This window comes from Phodopus roborovskii, unplaced genomic scaffold (genome assembly GCF_943737965.1).
Source record: "Phodopus roborovskii unplaced genomic scaffold, PHOROB, whole genome shotgun sequence".
NCBI classification, from domain to species: Eukaryota; Metazoa; Chordata; class Mammalia; order Rodentia; family Cricetidae; genus Phodopus; species Phodopus roborovskii.
Genome location: NW_026126517.1, coordinates 30,548,933 through 30,572,732, shown reverse-complemented (window position 1 = coordinate 30,572,732; position 23,800 = coordinate 30,548,933). Strand labels below are relative to the sequence as shown.

The 23,800-nt window shown below is 35.5% G+C and overlaps 1 protein-coding gene across 1 annotated transcript in view; it reads left to right on the top strand.

Annotated features, from left to right (window-relative positions):
• Atm (ATM serine/threonine kinase) overlaps positions 1-23,800 on the top strand; it is a 100,744-nt gene that overhangs the window by 19,104 nt on the left and 57,840 nt on the right. Inside the window, exons 9-26 of the mRNA XM_051197473.1 lie at positions 142-308; positions 1,769-2,140; positions 2,743-2,937; positions 4,416-4,511; positions 5,695-5,920; positions 7,868-7,993; positions 9,600-9,725; positions 10,597-10,686; positions 12,810-12,957; positions 13,653-13,852; positions 15,720-15,802; positions 15,895-16,050; positions 17,254-17,329; positions 17,452-17,582; positions 19,094-19,214; positions 20,476-20,649; positions 21,627-21,796; positions 23,513-23,759. Of these exons, the coding sequence (XP_051053430.1) occupies positions 142-308; positions 1,769-2,140; positions 2,743-2,937; positions 4,416-4,511; positions 5,695-5,920; positions 7,868-7,993; positions 9,600-9,725; positions 10,597-10,686; positions 12,810-12,957; positions 13,653-13,852; positions 15,720-15,802; positions 15,895-16,050; positions 17,254-17,329; positions 17,452-17,582; positions 19,094-19,214; positions 20,476-20,649; positions 21,627-21,796; positions 23,513-23,759 (2,904 nt within the window). The remainder of the gene's footprint in view (positions 1-141; positions 309-1,768; positions 2,141-2,742; positions 2,938-4,415; positions 4,512-5,694; positions 5,921-7,867; positions 7,994-9,599; positions 9,726-10,596; positions 10,687-12,809; positions 12,958-13,652; positions 13,853-15,719; positions 15,803-15,894; positions 16,051-17,253; positions 17,330-17,451; positions 17,583-19,093; positions 19,215-20,475; positions 20,650-21,626; positions 21,797-23,512; positions 23,760-23,800) is intronic.

Here is a 23,800-nt window from a genome sequence, read left to right as displayed (position 1 = left end):
AGTTTCGTAAACACACTAATGTTCATATATTTCTATAACTTTTAATCATTATGAGTTCCTGCATCTTCATTTGAGAGGGATCCCCCACCATGATTTATTGGGAAATTGTAGCAATAAACATGTTTTTTTTTTTCCTTGCAGCTTTTTAATGCCGATACCAGATTGGTGGAGATTTCTCAGTCTTTTACTACACAAAGAGAATCTACTGATTATACTGTGCCTTGCAAAAAAAGGAGAATAGAAGTAGGCTGGGAAGTGATAAAAGATCATCTTCAGAAGTCACAGAATGATTTTGATCTTGTGCCTTGGTAAAGTGTTTATTTTTCCTCTTCGGTGTCACTTGAGCTGTCATTTCTCTACTCCCAGTGTTATTGAGATAGCCACTAAAGGCTCATCTACCTTTTTAGGAAGAGGGACCTGGCTGTGATTGTCAGCCTTACTTTCTGCCTTTGGGATTCACTGAGCTATAAACCTCATTAAGGGATTTTTTTTTTTTACAGTGCAAAGTACCTTCATGTATATTTGTATTAGCAGTGAATTAAAGAACATTCAGTAATCACAGGGTAATTTTGTCATGAGAGTAGAGTTTGAGTTTTGGTTTTTTCCTTCTCTTTATTTTCATTCATGCATAATTAAATATGCACAATTTTAGAATAACAGATTAGTTTTTTAATTTTGATAAGGATCATTAGATTATATCTAGTCAGGCTTGTTCACTTTGCTGAAAGGGACCAACTTAGAAATGTTAAGCAGAGTGCCTAAAGATACTGAGAAATGTACAGGAGAGAGAGAGAGAGAGAGTGTGTGTGGCGCGCATACTTGTGTGGCACTTTACCGTGTTTTGGAATCTTTAGATTTAATTGCATTATGAAGAAAGCCATATAGAATTTGTTACTTACTACTTAAGCTTATATTTATTTTATATAATTGAGAGTTCTACATCAGATTCTTTGTCAAATTAGTTAAGAAATACTAGTTCTGCAGTGATGGCACATGAACTTAATCCCAGTACTTGGCAGAGACAGGCGGATCTCTTGAGTTCAAGGCCAATTTGGTCTACAAAGTGAGATCCAGAGCAGCCAGGACTACAGAGAGAAACCCTGTCTTGCAAAACAAACAAAAAGAATTACTGAATGATTTTTATGTGTCACATTTTAGATGTGCAGCATTGAATAACACAGGACTCCAGTTGTCGAGAAGCACTCCTACATCAGTGATTCTCAATCTTCATAATGCCATGATCCTTTAATACAGTTCCTCATGTTGTGGTGATCCCGCCATAAAATTATTTTAGTTGCTACTTCATAAATGCAATTGTGCTGCTGTTCATAATATAAATATATCCGATATGCAAGATAATCTGATATGTGACTCCGGTGAAAGGTTTGTTCAACTCCCAAGTTGAGCACCGCTATTCTAGAGAATTCACAATACATTATGTTGAATAATAAATTGGTATCCAAGGACAAATATTTAGGCAAAAGATCAGAAACATAGTTGTGTTTTCTTCTTTTCTTCCTTTTTTTTTTTTTTTTTTTTTTGGTTGAGGTTTTATGTAAAGAGCTAGGCAGAAGTTTTAATTCTTCCTTCCATAATTAGCAATTGGGCCTAGTAAATATCAATAGTTATTTTATTTTAAAAACACTATGGAAAATAGTGAAGATGATGCTTTAGTTAATATACATAAAGGTATATAATTGTGTATTTGTTTTCTTCTAAATTGTTAATGGGAGTGATAAAAATTCAGATTCTTTTGTTTTCCTTTCAGGCTACAGATTGCAACCCAATTAATATCAAAGTATCCTTCCAGTTTACCTAACTGTGAGCTGTCTCCATTACTGCTGATACTGTACCAGCTTCTACCTCAACAGCGGCGTGGAGCACGCACACCATATGTGTTACGATGCCTTATGGAAGTTGCCTTATGTCAAGGGAAGAAATCAAACCTAGAAAGCTCTCAAAAATCAGACTTACTGAAACTGTGGGTTAAAATTTGGTCTATTGCCTTTCGTGGTATTAGTTCTGAACATACACAAACTGAAAACTTTGGTTTACTTGGGGCCATTATTCAAGGTAGTTTAATTGAATTTGACAGAGAATTCTGGAAGTTATTTACTGGCTCAGCCTGTAAACCTTCAAGGTAGGTTGCATTCTGCTTGATTTTACATATGCACACAAGTGTATGCCCCTGATCATTTTTGTGTTTGTTTCTTCAATAAAAGATAGATTAAATTTTGTTTTGGGTACTTCTGTTTTTGGTCCAAAATGCTTAATAATACAGAGGGTTTTTGTTAAGGCCAACTTAGGTTTTGTTTTCTTGTCTCTTGTTTTTTTGGAGATAGGGTCTTACTATGTGGCCCTTGCTGGCCTGCACCTCTAATTGAGACTTATAGAGGCCTTGGATGTATAGAGGTCTGCCTGCCTCTGCTTCCCAAGTGCTAGGATTAAAGATATGAGCTATCATGTCCTGCTTTTTTATTTTTTTAAGGCCTGTTTTCTTGAAAGGATTATGAAGTTTAAATTTCTTCTATAATTTATATACACTATTCATAAACATTTTTGTAGTTCTGTATATTTATTGAACAAGAGTTTCCTCAAATGTAACCTTCCTTTTACATTTTGTTAACAAAATGTAGCTTGTATTGCCCTGAGCATGGCAGGCTCAGTGGTAAGCAGGATAGATAGGTAAGACATTTGCCCTCAAAGAGCTTGCTCTAACAGTTGTATTTTGTTTCTCTGTAGTCCTTCAGTATGCTGTTTGAGTTTGGCACTTAATATCTGTGTAGTTCCGGATGCTATAAAAATGGGAACAGAGCAAAGTATGTGTGAAGTAAATAGAAGTTTCTCTGTAAAGGAGTCAATAATGAGATGGCTCTTATTCTACCAGTTAGAGGAAGACTTAGAAGTCAGCACAGAACTGCCTCCGATTCTTCAGAGGTATTTGCAGTATACTGTTTTGTTTTATCTGTGCTTGTTTACTTGTTTAATTTTATAAGACACCCCCTCTACACATTTAATATCAGATAGCTTTACTTCATGCTCATATTGTAGAATTTCCTAGACTTAGTTCTAAAATATTAAAGTCATCTGTATCTTTGTGCTGGATCATTTCTAAAATAAAAGATCTCATTGTAGGATATGGGAGATGTTCTCAAAGGATAGACACATAATTCTTATTTAAAAATTTAGCATACTTATGAAGATTATTCATAATAACCATGTAATGTTTTGATACAGGCATACACTGCAAAATGTTTAAATCAGGGAAAGATACTAGCTTTTCCTGAACGCAGCACCTTAGCTCAGTTATCCTGACCCTAAGATATTAGCTTTTCAAATAATTGTAATTTACTTATTAAAACACATTGAAAATCATGACTTATTTTTAAAAAATACATAGTAAGGGCTGGAGAGATGGCTCAGCCGTTAAAGGCTAGGCTCACAACCAAAAACATAAAAAAATACATAGTAAATTATTACGAGCACTCACTCCATTGTATGACATCAGAATGTCTTTCTCCCATCATAAATTGTGCCTGCTCTTTGTTTTGGGGTGTGGGTGGGCTGCTCTTTTATTTATTTTTTGAGACAGGGTCTAATTTAGGCTGGTCTGGCTTGCAACTCAGTATATAGACCAAGTTGGCCTCTTACAGGTATTCTCTCCTGCCTCTGCCTCCTAAGTGCTAGGATTAAAGGCGTGTGCCACTACAGCTGGTCTAGGGTGTTACTTTGTGACCTTTTGTGAACAGGTCCCTTATCTCCTCTTATTCCTTAACTATAATGGGTATCTTCTGCATAAAATTTGTTACTTCTGCATAGAATTTGTTACATCAGTGATAAGAAAAACAAAATAGTACTTAAGCTCTAGGATGGACCAGGTTTACCTTTCCCCTAGAAGGTAGAATATAATGCTTTTAGTTTATAATCTTTTATTTCAGAATGTTGGGAGAGGGGTGCTAGAAACGAGCAATTAAAAGCACTTGGCTGTTCTTCTAGAGGACCTGGGTTTGATTTCTTAGCACCTATATGGAAGATTACAACAGTATGTAACTCCAGTCTCAGAATCTTACACCATTTTCTGGCCTTTGTGGGCATCAGGCACCTACTCAATGCACAGACATTGATTCAGGAAAAACACACATATAAAAATACTAAATAAATAATTTTTAAAAAATCTTACTTTAAAAATTATATATAACTTATTCAAAGTAGTGTTAGAAACTATGATAGCATTGTTCCAACCTCCTTACTAAATTCTTTTAGTACTAAGTGATTTAGGACAGATGAAAACATTTTTGTTTGGGATCTCAGTTTTAGGGATCTTATGTGTAGGTATATATACAGGTATGTTAAAGAGTTTTTGTAATGGCATGAGTTCATTTAAATAAAGCTTTTTTTTTTTTTTTTTTTAGTAGTAACTTTCCTCATCTTGTACTGGAGAAAATTCTTGTAAGTCTTACTGTGAAAAACTCTAGAGCTGCAATGAAGTTTTTTCAAAGTGTGCCAGAATGGTATGTTATATAAGAAAATATGTGACATTTTAAGATATAGTATTAATTAGATAGATAATTTTAGCTGGTTGGGAGCTTATCTTATTGGTAATTGTGATCTAATTAAAAAAAATCACTATAGTTAAGCGGGGGGGTTTCTTATCAGTGATTATAATTTATGTCTATATCTTTAAATAAAGGTTATAGTTTTATTACTGAGTATTATAATATCTATATCTTTAAGTGAAGATTATAGTTTCATTACTGTGTATTATAATAAACTTAACAGTTCTGATGGGAAATTGGGGATATAAAATTTACATGAAGTGAGTTTTTTAGTAGGGACCCATTTTCTTTTTTCTAAAATTTTTTTGAGTAAAATTTATTAGGTTTAAAAATGGGCCAGTGAGATAGCTCAGTGGGTAAAGTTACCTTTCAAACCTGATGACCTGAGTTCAATCTTTGGGACTGATGTTGGAAGTAAGAACAAACTCTGGCAAGTTCATCATGTGTGTCTGTGGGACAATTCTCTCTCTCTCTTTCACACACACACACACACACACACACACACACACACACACACACTAGCTAAATGGATGTCATGGAAGCAACAAAACCTAGCGAGAGTTGGATATAATGATGTCCTGTGGTTCCAACACTGAAGCTGAGACAAGAGTATCTTGAAATCAGAATTTTGAGATGATCTTGAGCAGTGTAACTAGAATCAGTCAAACCTAATTATACTTAGAGTGAAAATAATCTAAAACCTTGTTTTTAGTTGGTTGACTAAAAGACTTAAGTTTATCTCTGTGACTGAAAATAACTCAGTGATGTGAAGATGCATAGTCTTTTGAAGGCATTAAATGAAAGGAAAATCATGCATTTTGGAAATAAGAGGTGAAAAGAAGGCAATGTTTTGGCAGTTACATTCGGTTATCTAGTGTTAATGTCTAAATAGTGCATGGATTTGCCTTTTAAATTGTAGTTTTTATATTTATGTGAGTAAAATTTGTTACGGAATAATGACATTTTCAGGCCTGTATTCAATTTGCTGTAAAAGTTCAAAACAGAGAAGCATTTGTCATAATTCACAAATTATATGAGCAGTCTTTAACTAGTGTATATGCTTTCTTGGTGTTTTTATATGAAATATGTTGAGAAAACTTTTGATGGTAGTTATTAATCAGTAATCTCACTTTCTAAGTGAACAACACTGCCAAGATAAAGAAGAGTCTTCATTTTCAGAAGTGGAAGAACTATTTCTTCAGACAACTTTTGACAAGATGGATTTTTTAACCACTGTGAAAGAATGTGTTGTAGAAAAATGTCAATCTTCTGTTGGCTTTTCGGTCCACCAAAATCTCAAGGAATCATTGGATCATTATCTTCTGGAATTATCAGAACAGCTTCTAAATAATTATTCTTCTGAGGTGAGATTTTTTTTTTTTTTTTTCCTCTGTTTTTCTTGAGACAGGTTTGGAGGCTGTCCTGGAACTGGTACTGTAGACCTAGACCAGGCTGGCCTCAAACTCACACAGATCCTCATGCCTCTCCTCACAGTGCTGGGATTAAAGGCGTGTACCATCACCATCTGGCCAATATTTCTTTAATTTAAAAAAAAAAAAAGAATTATCTATATTTGAACTTTCCTAGATTGTTAGGAAGGAGAACTAGGGGAGTGAAAGGCATGAAAGATGAGAGAAGTCTGGTTTTAAGTAATACCTGGGTTCAAGGCAGTATGGTCTAAAAGCTAGTTTCAGGGTAGCCAGGGATACTGTCTCTGGAAAAAAACAACAGCTGTGTGTGGTGGCTCATGCCTTTAATCCTAGCACTTGGAAGGCAGACCACGTGAATTTCAAAATTTGAGGCCAACCTGATCTACAGATTGAGCTTCATGATGTCAAAGACTACACAGAGAAACCCTCTCCTGAAGAAAAAAGAAAAGAAAAACAACAAAAAGTTGTAGTATTCAGTATTATAATTTTTAAAAAAGAACTAGCTTTTTTAAATTTATTTTTATTTTATGTGCATTGGTGTTTTGCCTTGGGTGACAGGTCTTCTGGAACTGTAGTTGACAGTTGAGCTGCCACGTGGGTGCTGGGAATTCAATCTTTGTCCTCTGGAAGAGCAGTCAGTGTTCTTAAACACTGAGCCATCTTTCCACTCTAGTATAATAATTTTAAGGGCACTTAAGTAGTATCTTCTTTGTATCATGGTTATTTATATGTCTATATATCTCAACCTTTGCTATAATTTGCTTAAAGGGCATAAAAGTTTAATCTTTATGTCTTCCACAAAGTCTTGTGTTATGTAAATGACATAATTTTAAAAAGCTTGTAAGTTCCCCAAAGGAGTGAAATAAGAAGCCAGGGAAAATGACCTTAGGAATTTGTAAGTATACCTTATTTATCAAGCATATGTTACCTATCTAGCAGCTTGATGTTAATTTGTGTGGAAATAGGCAGAGTTGGTACTCTATATGGTTTCATGGTGATGGGGTTTTTTTCCATAGAATTTTGTAGAGGCGGCCATTTACACATTTTCATCCTTCACCAAAGTCTGCACAAAATTTCCTAAAGGGAATGGCATAATAGTGAGAATCATTAAAATGGAAAAAAGGGTGCTGGAGAATTGTGATCCACAAGTTGAAACTTTGTCAGGCAGTAATGGTCGCAATGTGGTCATCACCAACTTTTATACGACTCTAGTTTTGATCATATTCAAAGTCTTGTTTTTTTTTCCCCTTCAATACTGTAATCAAACCTGGACCTTGTGTTTGTTAGGCAAGCACTCTACCACTGAGCGACATGGCCAGGTTTCTACTCATGTTCTAAGATAGTTGTTTGCTTGCCAGAGTTTTCTTTCTTCCTTATGTGCTGCTCCCTTGGGAGGGTAAAAGGGCATACTCTTAGTATTCAGTATTCAGGCATCTGTTCTGACCTGCCCTTCATTTTCTGTCAAGATATGCCCTCAGCTGCAGTCACTAAGAACACTATCTGTACATACTCACTCCGTTCCCTTTTAAAACCTCCTCTCTTTCTTTCCCCATTCACTATCCCTCAATTAAACCCCACCACCACCACCCAATGTCTGTCACATGGTGTCTTTCTCTCTAGTGCCACTTTTTAAAATTACAACACATACTCTTTCCTGTCTTTAGGAGAACTTGGACTATTTATTTTGGAATATTGGTTATCCTAACTCTGCAGTCATCTTTATGCTGGTTTTTAAAGGTTACCGTAGAGCATTCCAGTTTTAACTCTGCTGAATTTTTATTTCTTCATATGTGCATGAACTTGTTTTTCCAGAGGTAATTCCAAAGTACATACAATTATTTACATCTAATACTATATTTTTAAATTTATGATTCATTGAAGATTACAAACCCAGAAACACTTGTCCGGTGTTCAAGTCTTTTGGTGGGAGTTCTTGGCTGCTATTGTTTTGTGGGTATAATAATGGAAGAGGAAGCGTATAAATCAGAACTGTTCCAGAAAGCCAAGGTAGGAATATTTATACGGATAAAGTTTGATAGATTTAAATGAAATGAATTCCTGGAAGAATTAGGAAAAATATATTTTTGAATATGTTGAATGTCCCAAATCTGAAAATAGGAAATCTGAAATATTTTTAGAACTAGAAAATTTGAGTTCTAGCACAACCACTAAGATGAAAATTTTTACATCTGACCTCATATGACAGGTCATATTCAAGATGTACACACAGGTTATCATCAGATGTGTGTAAGATGTTGTCTTTAGTTTAATATTGCTGTGATAAAGTCCATGGCCAAAAGCAACCTGGGGAGGAAGGGGAGGAAAGGTGTATTTGGATTATATATCAGGACCATGGTCCGGTATTGATGGCAGTCGGGGCAGGAACCTGGAGATGGTAATTGAAGCAGATGCCATGGAGGAATGTTTTATATTGGCTTGTTCCTCCTGGCTTGCTTACTTTAGTTTCTTACCCAGGACCTGCTCAGGGATGATATTGTGCACAGTAGACTATGCCTTTCTACAGCAGTGATCAGTCAAGAAAATGCCCTTACAGACTTGCCTATAGATCAAATTCTCAATTAAGGTCCCTCTTCTCATATGACTAGCTGGTGTCGTATTGACAGAAAACTAACCAATACAGAGTAGATGAAAGAGGTGAGTTTTGTTTTTAGATTTGGAATCTTTCACAAAGATATCTTGTTATGTATATGTAAATATTCTAAATTCTGAAACATTTTTTGTCCTGTATATTTTAGCTAAGAGATGCTCGACATATATAAACTTTGTTCTTTCACTTAAACAGACTAAAAGAAATAGTGTATCTTTCCTTAAGATATGGAATTATTATAAGCCAGTAATAAGTAAATAAATATCACAATGTAACCTCATTATAATACTGACATTTTATTGTTGTTGTTACTATTTTGAGATAGGGTCCCTGATTGTCCTGGACCTCAACAGATCTGCCTGCCTCGGCTTTCCAAGGCTCCACCATGACTGGCTATGCATACTGTTTTTTTTTTTTTTTTTTTTTTTTTTTTTGTTCTGTACTCTTAAATTTTTTTCTCCAAGATAATCTGTAGTGAGGAGTTCTTGATTGGATATATTAATCAAGTATGTTCTAAGGTTAAAATTTTTTTAATCTCTTGATACTTGTATGTCTTATCTGTGGTGGGATTTGCAAAGGGAACAGAGTATAAGATTAAGGTGGGATTTTTCTATTACTTTGTTGAAACAGGGTCTCACTATATAGTCCAATCTGCCTGGAACTAAAAATCCAGTACCCTCTGAGCACTAGGATTATAGGTGCATTGCTACACATGGCTTGGATTTGTCATTTTCTGTTTGGGTATTCCTCATTTGTAATCTTGTTGCATGACTTTTTTTTTTTTTTTTTTTTTTGGAGACAGGGTATCAGCTTTTAGCCCAGCCTAGCCTGGTGATCCCTTTGCCTCAGCCTTTCCCAAGTGCTGGGATCACAGGTGTCTGCCCCCACTCCCAGTTTCATATTGAGTTTGTAAACATAGTTTCAGTTCTTAAATGAAATTTCAAGATAGCAATACTAAATTGTTATTTTTAACTGGAATTTGTCTTTTTCTTCTGTTCTAAATAGTCTCTAATGCAATGTGCAGGAGAAAGTATCTCTCTATTTAAAAATAAGACAAATGAGGAATCTAGAATTGGTTCATTGAGAAATGTGATACATCTGTGTACAAGTTGCTTATGTAGACATACCAAGGTAAGATCATCTTCTTGGTAGTATAGTGTATTCATGGGAGTTATTATTTAGTGGTGTTGAGTTTTTGATCTATTTTTGAGTTTATATGCTGAATTGAATGATAAATAAGAATATTCTGTAACTTCATTTTCTTATTATATATATGTATTATATGTATGTGTGTATATATGTATAGCTACATAGTCTCTTATTGCTAGCACATTTTTATTAATCTATTGCTTCATTGTTAACAAGTCTGTGATTTTTCATAGCATTATACTACAGGTGATAAGTGCTACAAAGATAAGTAATGCCTTCCTAGGATGTGCTCAGTCTATAGAGTGCCAATAAAGATTACTAGTACAAATGTTATGTTTACTTTTGCCCATATTATCTTAGGTAATATTTATTGAAAAAGTACGGCTGTGTGTAAACCTTGTTTTGTTTTTCAAAGGCCTATTGTAGTAGCTAAAAGAAGCTAGAATGTTGCTAATAATTGGAGCAGTCTTTGAAAGCCAGTGCATAAGCAACATGGTTTTGGTTTACTAATGTGCTTTCCTATATTTTTATATAAGTGTGGAATGCATGAAATGGAAAAGTGAATCTCAGTAGCTGATATTTTAATGATGTATTACTGAATTATCTCATTTACAGACATTTACCTCATTTATTATTTCCTTAAGAGGTTAGCTGTAGTTGTTAATTCTGGTTACTTTCTAGTTAACTACCCTTTTAAAATGGACTCTAAGTCTTTTTTCTTAAAAAAAAAGAAAGATGGTAATGTACCTCAACTTGTAATTTGACCTCAGTTCTGGAGTCTTTAGAAAATATTATCACCAAAAATCTGTATTTGTTTTATTATTTATTTCTTGGATATTTGCTTAAATTACAGCATAATCCACACAAGATGGTATCCAGCTTTTTCCTACGATTGTTAACATCAAAGCTTATGAATGACATTGCAGATATTTGTAAAAGTTTAGTAAGTATGAATCTTTTTTACTAATAAACTTCATTGATTCTGAGATATAATTAAAATTATATATGTATAGTGTGTGAGGGAGGAGGAGGGAGGAAGAGCAAGCACAGATAAGCCGGCACACGTGTACCACAGTGCGTGTGGAAGTCAGAGGGCAGCTCTTGGGAATGGATTCTCCTCTGTCATTTTTCTGGGATCTAGTGATTGAACTCAGAATGTCAGGCTCGAATGTAAAAGCCTCTACCACTGACCCATCTTGCTGGCCCTAAATTGCAAATTTTTGTTGTAATGGCTAATTAATATTATGTAGTATCTTGGATTTTTTAAAATAAATGTAGCCTTTATTAAACTTATTGTATTAGGAGGACATGTATTTGATTTCTTCTTAATATCAGTATCTGGCAGAGTAGCTAACTTGCCTTTTAATTTCCTACTAAATAACTGACTGATAGATTCAGTTTATTGTACAAGATATGTTCTCACTGTAGAGCTTAACCTAGAATTTGCCATGCAGTTCAGGTTGGCCTTGAACTCACAGAGTTCTGCCTCTGCCTCCCCAGTGCTGGGATTAACAGTGTGCACCACCATGCCTGGACAATTCATTTAACAAAAACTCCCAAAGTGGAGGAAAATACCTTGTCTTCTAGGGAGCTTGTTCTTACTGTGGTGTTTATACTTTATCTTCTATGACCTTGAACTTTTGTTATGTATGCTCTCTTATAGCATCTGATGAAACTTTAAATTATTCACTGAGTGAAAAAATATTCTGTAACATCATTATTTGTATTTCATGACAAATTGTTTACCTTGTTAATATACTTACGAGGTACACACTGCTGTGCTTTATTTGACAGTTATGATATTACACTGCTTAGGAATGGTGTATGTCTAGTCTAGTTCTAGGAGAGGCTCCAAAGCTACACAGAGAAACCTTGTCTCGAAAGACAAGAACAAGCAAAAAGATTTATTTATTTATTTATCCATTTATTTATTATGATTACATTTGCCTCCATGTATACCTGCACACCAGCAGATTTCTTCTGCACTAGATTTCTTCTCTTTGGCTGTCCTGGAACTATAGTCCAGGCTGGTCTCGAAGTCACAGAGATCTGCCTGCCTCTGCCTCCTGAGTGCTGGGATTAAAGGCGTATGCTACCACCCCCTGACTAGATTTCATTGTTGATTGCTGGGAATTGAACAAAAGACATCTGGAAGAGCAGTCATTGCTTTTAACCTCTGAGCCATCTCTCTAGCCCTGATCTAAGCAGTCTGCTTTGGCACATATACCCCCATGCCTGCCATACCCGTTTGCTCTCACTAACCATTTCAACTCATTTTCCCTTCTAATCAAAAGTTCTGCTATAGAGACTCCCTCATTTCAATTTTGTCTTCTTGTATTTGTATACTTAAAGGGATGCAAGAAAGGATCTCTATTTTTCAAAGGAATGTGTGAGACTTTTAGGGAGCATGTGTGAGTGGGTGTGTGTATGTTACAGTAAGATCTTAATTGTGTTGCCCAGGCTCACCTTTAACTCTAGGCTCAAATGATTCCTTTGCTTCAAGTATCCAAAGAGGTGGGACTACAGGCACATGCCTCCTTGCCCTTTAATTTTGATGGACATTGTTATTGTCCCACAAAAAAAGTCCTAATAATGATACTCTTTTTGAGTTTTTATCAATCTCGTGCTAAATTTTAAAAGTTTACTAAATATTGCAGGGTATAGTTCTGTATGTTTGTAGGGGTACAGAGGGGCGTTTGAGTATTTAAATACAATATGGAATGACTGTTACACTTTTTATTATATTTATTTTAGGCCTTTGTGCTGGCACGTGTGTCACAGTGCACATGTGAAAGTCAAGGAAAAATTTCTGGAATCTATACTCTTCTAACATGTGGATAACAGGGATTTAACTCAGGTCATCAGGCATGGCAGCAAGCGTCCTTATCCCATGAGCCATCTTGCTGGCCTATGGTAGTTTTTAATATAAGAAGTTATTTTTAAATTTTTGTTATTATCCTGTTACCTAAACAGATTCTAGTTTATATATTTACTTCCTACAATATGATGGACTAGGGTGTTTCTGAAAGAAGTTGAAAACAGCATCTTTGTTTCTCCTTTCTAAAGGCATCCTGTGTGAAAAAGCCATTTGATTATGGAGAAGTCCACTCAGTGAAAGATGATGCTGATGAAAATCTAATGGAGGCACAGGGTTCATCATCCAAAAGTACTGTGAGTGATGCAAATGACTCTGGAGAGAACCAGAACACTGTTGGTAAGTAAGTGTTCACTGCTTGGGATTTCTTTTACCACTGTATATGAATTTGTCACTGTAGAGGACCTCACTAAAAAAACTTTAATGAAAATTTCATTTCCCTTAGGTATAGTCTACTTAGATAATTCTATACATTTAAAACCTTTTTTTTTTTTTTTTTTTTCCTTTCCTGGAGACAGAGTTTAACTATGTAGTCCTGTCTTGGAATTCATTTTGTAGACCAAGCTGGCCTGCAGCCAGGAGGCACCTGCCTCTGCCTCCCAAATTCTGAGATTAAAAGTGTGTGCCACCATCCTTGGGCATTTAAAATATATATTACTGTTTTTATAATTTCCTGTGTTCATGTGTGTTAAAGTTGGCACACGTGTGGAGGTTGGAGGACAATGTTCCAGGAGTCAGGTCTCTCCTTCCACTGTGGATGATGTATTCCGGGTTTCAAACTAAGAACAAGCGCTCTTAGTTTCTGAGTCAACTTCACTGTTCCTCCTTACTACTCATTTTAAACTACTCTTATTTTAAAAATCAAATTTATTAGTTTATTATTTTATTCTTCATGGGAAAATTTAAAATAGTATAAAGAAAACCTATACAATAGACTATTTGAGCTGTAGATGGCATCAGTCTGGAAAGATGTTTGAAGTTGTGTCAGTCTACTGTGCCCTCTCTTGGTGTTAATAAGTGCCTTTTGTTTTTAGGTGCCATGAATCCTTTAACTGCCGACTACCTGTCAAAGCAAGATCATCTTCTTTTAGACATGCTCAGGTTCTTGTGCCTGTGTGTAACAGCATCTCAGAGCAATACTGTGTCTTTCAGAGCAGCAGATATTAGAAGGAAGTTGTTAGTGCTACTTGATTCTAGCACACTGGATCTTACTAAATCCCTCCACCTACATATGGTGAGTCAGATAGAATGGAAAAGCTTTTTTGTTTTTGTCTGGTGTTGCCAAAAAAATGTAATAGTTGGATATGTAAGAGTGGTGCAGTTATGCGGGGCAGTGGTGGCTCACGCCTTTTATCCCAGCACTTGGGAGGCAGAGGCAAATGTGTGAGTTTGAGGCCAACCTGGTCTGCAGAGCAAGTTTCAGGACAGACTTCAAAGCTACAGGGAAACCCTATCTCAAAAAACAAAAACAACAACAACAAAAAAAAGGAAAGGTATAGTAACTTTGAAGGGTTGATTTGTTTTTTTTTTCCCTCTGAAAGATAAATCTGAGACTAATTGTAAAATTTATTCAGCATGTGTTTGTGTGTTTCACAGGTTGGACTGAAGCAATCTTACTGAATATATGGGGTAACAGATACATTTTATGCCTAGATTTCTCATTTTTTCTTTTAAGTTAAAAGAATTGAAGTTGAGGTTAAAGCTTTGAAACTTGGATGCATTTTGAGTATTCCCTGTAATTATTATGAATTATTATAGACTGGAACAGGAAACATCTTTGAGGCACTGTGTAGCCCAGACTGCCCTGCTAAATAGTCTTCCTTACAGGTGCTGAGATTATGAGTGTAATCAGCAGCAGTCAAGACAGAGATGTAAAAATAATTCATAATATGAAATTTGAGGTTGCTTTTGAACTAATGCTACTAATACATACCTTCAGTTTCAATTTTTAACTTCATGGCTTAATCCCCCTTCCTCCCCCAAACTTGTAGCTTCTGTGTTTTGCCTTTATAAGACAAAATGAAAACCCTGCCTTCCCACAAATAAGTAATGAATTTGTTTACTACTCAGTAACCTTCTATGGAACTAATGTACTATCGCGTGGAACATGTCCTTATCTTATTCCCAGTAAACAGTTGGACATAGCTCCTGGCCCTGGCCCATTGAGTATCTTCTGGGTGTGTTCAAGGTTATAACCTTGGTTTGGTAAGCTAGCAGACATACCTGGTGCATTCCTTAATCATGTAATCCCTTGTGATGGATGTCTTGAACCTGCACAGGCCTTTTCTAATTGAAATGGGTTTCATTGTATTGTTGGGACCCTTGGTTTCATTCCTCTGGAATACTCTAGTGAAGTTTTACTTCCCTGACTCATGGGAAGGGTTATTTGTTTTTGAAGTTTTGATGTTTAAAATAATTTCACATTCTCAATAATAATACATATGACTCACATATTAGTTATTAAAGAGGATTTTAGCAAATTCTTCATTAGTATATGAGAAATATCTCATGGGATTTTTTTTTTGTAATTACAAAATTGTTTAACACCTCTGAGAAATTGATTGCTATGATTGCTTATTTATAACTACCATTATAAATGTTACTGGTAACAGAGCTCTTTCTATATAGTATTTGTAACACATAGTTACAGAGTTGCCATGGTAAATAGGTAGGTTAGGTTATTTTACTTCTCAGAATTATCTTTGCTTCCTAGAATTCAGTAGTTTTTCACCATTAAACTTAGCATTATTCTGAGAGTATAGAGACATAGTAGTTTCAGCTTCTTTATCTTCTAACTGCAGTGGTGACAGTCATGATAGTTTATTGAATTCAAGCAATAGAAATTATTGTTTATACTTTTATGCTGCCTGACTAGGTAATTGAGTATGTGTAGACTCCATGGCATATGGTCATGAGTTTTAACCATTTAAGTTAAGGTTATTGTGCTGTGTTTTGAATCTAATATTTTATTTGAAAGATACTTTATTATATGCTGTGTTTAGAATTTACAGCTCTGTGCATGTTTGAATTTGTTTATATAATGTATTTAAAAGTAAGTGATCTGTGGGTAAAGCTGGCTTTCTTTTTTTAAATCACCTTAGTACTTAGTGCTTCTGAAGGATCTCCCTGGAGGAGAACATTCATTGCCAATGGAAGATGTCGATGAACTTCTAAAACCATTATCGTAAGAAATGAAAGCCATGTTATGTATGTTCACTTTAAATTATAAACTGACATGTTCTTGTAAGCTTATAACAAAAATGTTTTCTACCACAGCCATGTCTGTTCTCTGTATCGTCGCGACCAAGATGTTTGTAAAACAATTTTAAGCCATGTCCTTCATGTAGTGACAAACCTAAGTCAGGGCAGTGTGGACACTGAGAGTACAAGGAATGCTCAAGGACAGTTCCTGACAGTGATTGGAGCATTTTGGTAAGTATAAGTCCCTTTTTCTGTCTCTAGATGCAGAAGTAAACTCTGCACATTAGTGATTCCCCACCCCACCCTGATTATCTTGTATAACTTTCTGCGTCTTTAATAATAGCATAACATAATCTGTCCTCCTTTTTTAAATGTGCATGTTTGTGAATGTTTGCTTCCATGAATGTGGGTACATGTGTGTCACTGCACTCTGTGGCAGTCAAAAAACACCTTTAGGTGTCAGTCCTCACTTTGTACGTGTTTGAAGCAGGTACTACTGGGCCCACAAGTTCCTCTTTTTCTGATTTACATTTTGCTGTAGACCTGCTGATATTCGGATGTTAGTGTGTCTTATTTTACATGAGTCTGAGAGATGCAGACTCTGGTTTTCACACTTCCATAGCATGTACTTTGTCTATTGAGCCCTTTCCCTAGCTCTGTCTTCCAGTCCCTTAATTGAGAAGCAACATTGGTTTTTTATAAAGTTTTGTTTTCTAAAATGTTTAGCATATGGCTCTGTAAATTTTGAATCACATAACTTGACATGGATGGTGCATAAAAAAGTGTAACAATCTTAAACCAATTGAATTATTGAATTATTGGTGACCCAAATGAACCAATGGCTTTGTTGCTGTTTATTTCACTCATAGTCTCACAGCATTTTTAAACACCTTTAATATTTATGTGTGTGGGGAAGTTTGAGCACATGCCATGGTGTACATGTTCAGGTTAGAGAACAATGAGTAGGAGTAGTTTTTCTCCTTCTACTATGCAGGTCCCAAGCATCAAACTGAGGTCTAGCAAGTGCTTTTGCCCACTGCAGCAGCCCTTTGGCCCAACAATAACATCTAGGAAATAACTTAGATGCCTCATTCATTTAGATTAATAAGGACTTCTGTAAGTCAATATAGAACATAGATTTTTAAATGTATAATGACCAAAATTTAAAGAATATTCTGTTTATATTTGATTTGCTATAGCATGGGTATCTGAAGTGTGTCAGTTCCAAGATACAAAACAAATGTACATCAAAATGAATTTCTTTTTATTTAGCTTGAATTTGGGGGAAGATAAACATACTGGCATGTTTACTTATAATGAAAATTAACTGGACAGAACCTTTTGAAATTACATGTGATAATGTTGATAGCAATTATTCTTTTCTTTTTCTTTTGTTTGAATAATTATTACATTGAGAATCTTACCTAATTTCAGGCACCTAACAAAGGAGAAGAAATGTATATTCTCTGTAAGAATGGCATTAGTAAAGTGTCTTCAAACTCTGCTTGAGGTGAGTTACTCCATGTGTCTAGAAAATTCTTCATTGGAATGGTCGAAGCCACCTTTATTAAGGTAATGAGTGATGTTTCTCTTAATGTTTGGTGTTTAACCTTAATTGTTGTTTTACTGTAGGCCGATCCATATTCCAAATGGGCGATTCTTAATGTAAAGGGCCAGGACTTTCCTGTAAATGAAGCATTTCCACATTTTCTTGCTGATGATCATCATCAAGTTCGGATGTTGACTGCAGGCTCAATCAACAGGTAAAGCTCTTGTAATGCTGCTGTGTTATTAACAGCAACACACAGTCAGAATATACATGTGTCTCAGAGTTGTGGTTTTTCTTTAATCTGACAATTCTGTCAGTTCCCCAGTTTACAAGTGAAAACTCTGGCTTAAAGAAGCAACTTGTTTAGTGCTGTGGAGCAAAACAAGTCATTGATTTGAATGAGAAGTGTCTGCTAGCACCTCAGGAGGTATAGACTATCTGGATATTACCATGGCTTTAAGTGAGTCAATAAAGTATAGTTTTGCTGGGCACTGGTGGCGCATGCCTTTAATCCAAGTACTCAGGAGTCAAAGGCAGGCATATCTTTTGAGTTTGAGGCCAGCCTGGTCTATAAAAGCTACACAGAGAAACCCTGTCTTGAAAAACCAAAAAGTAAGTATAGTTTTTTCATTTTTGTTGATGCTAATATGATTGCTGTTTTTAGCCTAAAATAATACTTGGCCATGGTGGGTGTTCATTAACAATTGCTGAATGAATATATTTGGAAAAGAAATGCTGTGCTACTTTAAAAATATCAAAGGTGAAAATTTGCATATTATTCAGACCAAAATGACCAGTAAGAGAAGGTTGCCATAAAGAAATTATCCAAGGAGTCATATACTCTATTAGTATGTGGGTTGTGACCCTTTGGGGTGGTTGGATGACCCTTTTTCACAGGGGTCACCTAAGACCATTGAAAAACACAGATATTTACATTGTGATTCATAACAGTATCAAAATCATATTTAGGAAGTAACAGTGAATAATTTTATGGCTAGGGGGTCGCCACAACATAAAGAACTGTATTAAAGGGTCACAGCATTAGAAAGGTTGAGAACCACTGCTTTATGAATCTGTGACAGTGATGTTTCCACGAACCAGGTGTTGTTCCTCATTCCTCATTTGTTTTGGTAAGAAAATAGTTCACTGTCAAGTGCTAGTGGTTGTGTGGGAGTTCAGATTTTTACTGTACTGAAGTGAGGTTATAGAGGATCATAAGTTGAGTGTAGTGGTATCATGAGGGAAAAATACCTTAAGTTTCAGAAATTTCAAGGAAGGTAAGTCAGATTCACTGTTTTTTGTTTTTGTTTTTTCTTTGGTTTGTTATATACTTAATGTTGGGCTCTTTCAGGAGAGGTTAGCAAAATTAAGGAATCAGAAGTAACAAATTTCTAAGAAATACCAAGAACAAAATTCATTATAAAGTCGTCTTAAAATATGCGGGTGTTATGTAAGAGGCATTGATAACCTCCACATTAAATATAATGCCAACTGAACATTGAAACATTAAGCTACTTATTTTGGGGGTGATTAAACAGAACAGATTGATAAAGAAGTTTGTGGACTCGTTTGATTCATGTTTGGCAAGAGGACAGTGAATCTTTGAGTGTAGTGTTCAAATGTGACCAGTAGTTAAAGATCTTTGAAATCTTTTCTATCTGGAAAAACTGGCTTTGATATGTAGGGTTTGTAATAAATTTATTTATTTTTTTGTTGTTTTTAAAGATTATTCCAGGATGTGAAACATGGAGATTCCTCCAGATGCTTGAAAGCATTGCCTTTGAAGTTTCAGCAAATAGCTTTTAAAAATGCATACATGAAAGCAGAGGCAGCAATAAGAGAAGCGGTAGGTGTAGTAACTTGTGTATGTTCTGCACTCAAGTATGGTCTATCTGTGTCACATTTCTTTAGCACACACTGGATGAGAGTTTGTATTTAGTAGTTTACACTGGAAAGCTGGTTTAAGTCAAGTGTATGGACTGAATGAGTCAAATAATAGCAATCACTTCTGCTTCAACTAATCTATGGTGTTTTGTGAGGAAAATCCAAATTAATGGGGATTTCAACATAAGAGAGAAATTTAAAAGGCTTTTATAGTTTAAGAAATCCTACATTCCAAACAGCTGGACAGGACAGCCCTGCAGACTACAGCTAGGATATCTGAATCTTCTTCGAATCCCCCAAGACAGCGCCCCTTACCAGCAGGAAGTAGTTTGGAAAGAACGACGCCCAAATTCCCAAATATTGTGTATAAATGTTTGTTTTCATTTAATTGGACTTTGTTATATAAAATTAAATAAAAAATACTCTATATGCATAAAAAAAAAAAAAAAAGAAATCTTTAAATCCAAAAAGAAAAATTCAAAACACACCATAAAATGCTGTGTGTGGTGGTGTATACCAGTGACCTTACTATTTCAAAGACTGGAAGTTAAAGTTGAGGGGACCCTGGATTGTAGAGTGAGTATAGCTAGTAAAAAATGCAGATAGGGGCTAGGGAGATGGCTCTCAGTTCCCCGCACCCACATGGCACCTGTAACTCCAGTTGAAGGGTATCTGGCACCTCATTCTGACCTCTGAAGGTACTGTACATAGACATATATACAGGCAAAACACCCACATACATAAAAATAAAATTTAAAAAAATGCAGAAGGGTACCTATTGGGCGTTTTTTTTACAAAAAATAATTGGTTGTTAAGCTGAAAGCATGTCATTCTATTTTCAAGACTTTGTTTCTTTTGCTTATATAGATGGCAGTAATTTTTTGAAGAAAACACTTTAAAGATGTATTGGTAACAGTCTTAGGTGTAGCACCTTATAGTGGGAGAACTCTTAATACTTCTCATTCTCCGTTTGCTGTCTGTTTTTTAAACAACTTGATACCTTGTGAAAAACTTTCGTCTTCGCTAATTATTTCCCTTAGATCTTAGGAAAAGGCACCTTTTCTTAACTATAGAAAAGCTTGTTTCTCAGTTCTTTCCTCTTAGCTCATTACTATAAGATTTAAAAGTTTGCAGGCTACTTAGAGATTAGAGAATAGTTGAGCTTGCTTGCTTGATTTACCAATTTAATATATTTATGTCATTATTCTTAAAATTTTTTGAAGTCGTGTGATACTCAGAACCCTGATCTTCTGGATGAGATACATAATAGAAAATCTGTTTTACTGATGGTGATAGCTGTGATCTTGCACTCTAGTCCTGTCTGTGAAAAACAGGCTCTGTTTGCCTTATGCAAATCTGTGAAGGAAAATGGATTAGAACCTCATCTTGTGAAAAAGGTATGATGAGTATGTTCACATTGTTTGTATGTGGCATTTGATACTTAGAAACAGTTTCTTTTTCAGACTGAGAATGTTAGAAACAAGTGTGTGTGTGGCACGTTTTACCTTGCTGGGGTTTGCACCCATGCCCTTATGCTTAGTAAGCCAGCACTCTACCACTGAATTACTGTCTTTTTTCACGGACAAACTTAAAAATTCTGTAAGTGGTATTTTTGTATTCAGTTTTATAAATCACTCATTGAGAACTAGCAAAAGTGAGTGGTCTGTCTCCACACAGATCAGATCCTCTAGAACAATTTGTTGATGGAAACATTGGATATGTTTGGTTGCTTTTGTGGAGTCAGCAGCACATTGGGATTTAACAAGGCCAGAAAACAAAGTTGAGGGCATTGTGACTTTTAGGTTTCATTTAAAGAAGAGGCCTGGGCTCAGTTATTGCAACCATCATCTCATTTTTGTAGAATATGGAAGCCCTCCCTGTTCATCATTTGGGAACCACTAGCCTCAAGTTCTTGTTACAGGTTCTAATGTGGTGAATATGGACTGATAGGCAGTTAACTTTGTACCAGCATGGGTTCCGTGGAGTTTTATTATTGTAGGTCAGTCTGTAGGGATCTGGTCTCAAGTAAGAACTTTTATTAAACTGAGTGACATGTTTTGGGATTTTTATAAAGTTGGATGTGAGGTTGAAAAGACTTAATTTTTCCTAAAACTTTTCTTGGAGACATAGTCAGCTGTGTAAATTTTACTATTATTTTTAAATGTTTATTACGGATTTTCAGTGTGCTGGATGCTGTGCCAGCAAATGTATAGTAAATACATTTTCCATTTTCTCATTTATCACTACCCATGTCATTGACAAGAAGTGAGGTGTAAAAATGTCAGGTGACTGCTACAAAGTCCTCGATTAAATACCAAGAAGCTGAAAGAAGGATGGTTGTTCCCATTAAGCATCGCATTTTCCTTTTGTGCAGGTTTTAGAGAAAGTCTCCGAATCTTTTGGATGTAGATGTTTAGAAGACTTCATGGCTTCTCATCTAGATTACCTGGTCTTGGAGTGGTTGAACCTTCAAGATAATGAATACAACTTATCTTCCTTTCCTTTTATTTTACTAAACTACACAAGTGTTGAGGATTTCTATAGGTAGGTTTATATGTTATGTGCAGTAGTGTTTGACAGCCCTCCCCCCACCTCTCACATCAGTAGCTACAGGTAGGAAGTTGCCTGGTTTTCTTTTTAAATAAAGACATACTGAGTATGTATCAAACAATGTATTTGAACTTAGGATTTGTTTGTAGCAATATTAGTAACCAGTTGTGTATATTTGGTTAAGCTGTGGTAATACTTTATGCATCTTGATTTACACACAAATGTCTTCCTTTGGAAAGTAATCAAAGATCTATTACTAGTGGGCAATTATTTCCTGGTTGAGTTTTCTTTCCTATTGCTTGATAGTGGATTATTTAATCATTATTTCTATTAATTTTCAAAAAATACTGGGGTGTAGTTCAGTTGGTACAGTGCATGCCTAGCATGCTAAAAGTGATGGATTTAGCACTGACTATGTAAACCAGGCATAGTGGCTTCTAGTTATAATCCCATGACTCAGAAGGTAGATAGATGAAGGATGCTCAGTAGTTCAATGTAATTTCTGGCTACAAAGGGAGTTCGATACCAGCCTGTACTACAGAAGACCCTGTATCAAAAAAAAAAAAAAGTTTTCTGATAGCTGTACATTTGATGGTCTTTATCATCCATTCTTTTTTTTTGTAATAACTTTTATATTTATTCTTTGAAGTTACAAATTGCTTTACCTTTGATCTCACAATATTGCCTTAGGTTGATTATGTATAAAATATTAAATTTCCTTAGCTGGGTATGATAATGCCACATGCCTACAGTTCCTGAACTTGAGAGGTAGGGGCAGGAAGATTACCACAATTTAGAGGTCATCATGGTCTATACAAATGTAGTTCAGGCTGTAATATGAGGTTCCTGCAGTTTTTTAGCCCCAAATAAACACACAGACATTATATTAATTATGAAACTGTTGGCTGATGGCTTGAGCTTCTTATTAGCTAGTTCTGTCTTAATTATTAACCCATTTCTATCGATCTATGTATTGCTAAGAGGCTGTGGCTTATCTTACTGGAGAATGGTCCAGACCTCTAACTCCTTTTTCTGCTCACATGACGACTGCTAAGCATCTCTGCAGAGAAGAGATTTGTCCCTGCTTATATCCTAATTCTGCCAGCTACATCACTTCTTGTCTGGCCAATCAGTGTTTTATTTATTAACCAATAAGAGAAACATGTATACAAAAGAATATTCCCCATCACCAGTCTAGCCTGGGCAACGGAGTGAGACTGTCTCATATAAAGGAAAAGGAGAATCAAGTTGATCTTTTTTTTAAGTGTTATTATTTATATTTTCCTTAACTTTAATTTCCCCATTTATACTTAAGGGTCTAGGGTCGGGAGCTATGGCTCAGCAGTTAAGAGCAATGACTTCTCTTCTAGAGGACCCACATTCAATTCCCAGCACCCACATGGTAGCTCACAATGATCTGTAACTTCTTTTCCAAGGGATCCAATGCCCTCTTTGTTCAAGAGATCCAATGCTCTTTTTCTAGCCTCCATGGACACCAGGCATGCAAGCAGTATATACATACATATGCAGGCAAAGTACCTACATACATAAAATTTTAAATAAATAGATAATTAATAATATATAAAGAATATTTAAAGATTGAAAGTGTTGCTTGGAACTCTGACTGTGTTAAAGCATTTTGTTATTTTCATGTAAAATTTTACTTTGAAAATTTTTATAACCTAAATTTTAAACTTAAAACATTTTCAGGTCTTGTTACAAGGTTTTGATTCCACATTTGGTGATTAGAAGTCAGTTTGATGAGGTGAAGTCCATTGCTAATCAGATTCAAAAGGATTGGAAAAGTCTGTTGATAGACTGCTTTCCAAAGATTCTTGTACATATTCTTCCTTACTTCGCCTATGAGGGCACAGGGGACAGCAGCATAACACAGAAGAGAGAGACTGCTACCATGGTCTATGACACACTTAAAAGCGAAGACTTACTAGGAAAACAGGTATGCCTTCAAGTTTTTGTCTACCGTTATCCCCTTACTGA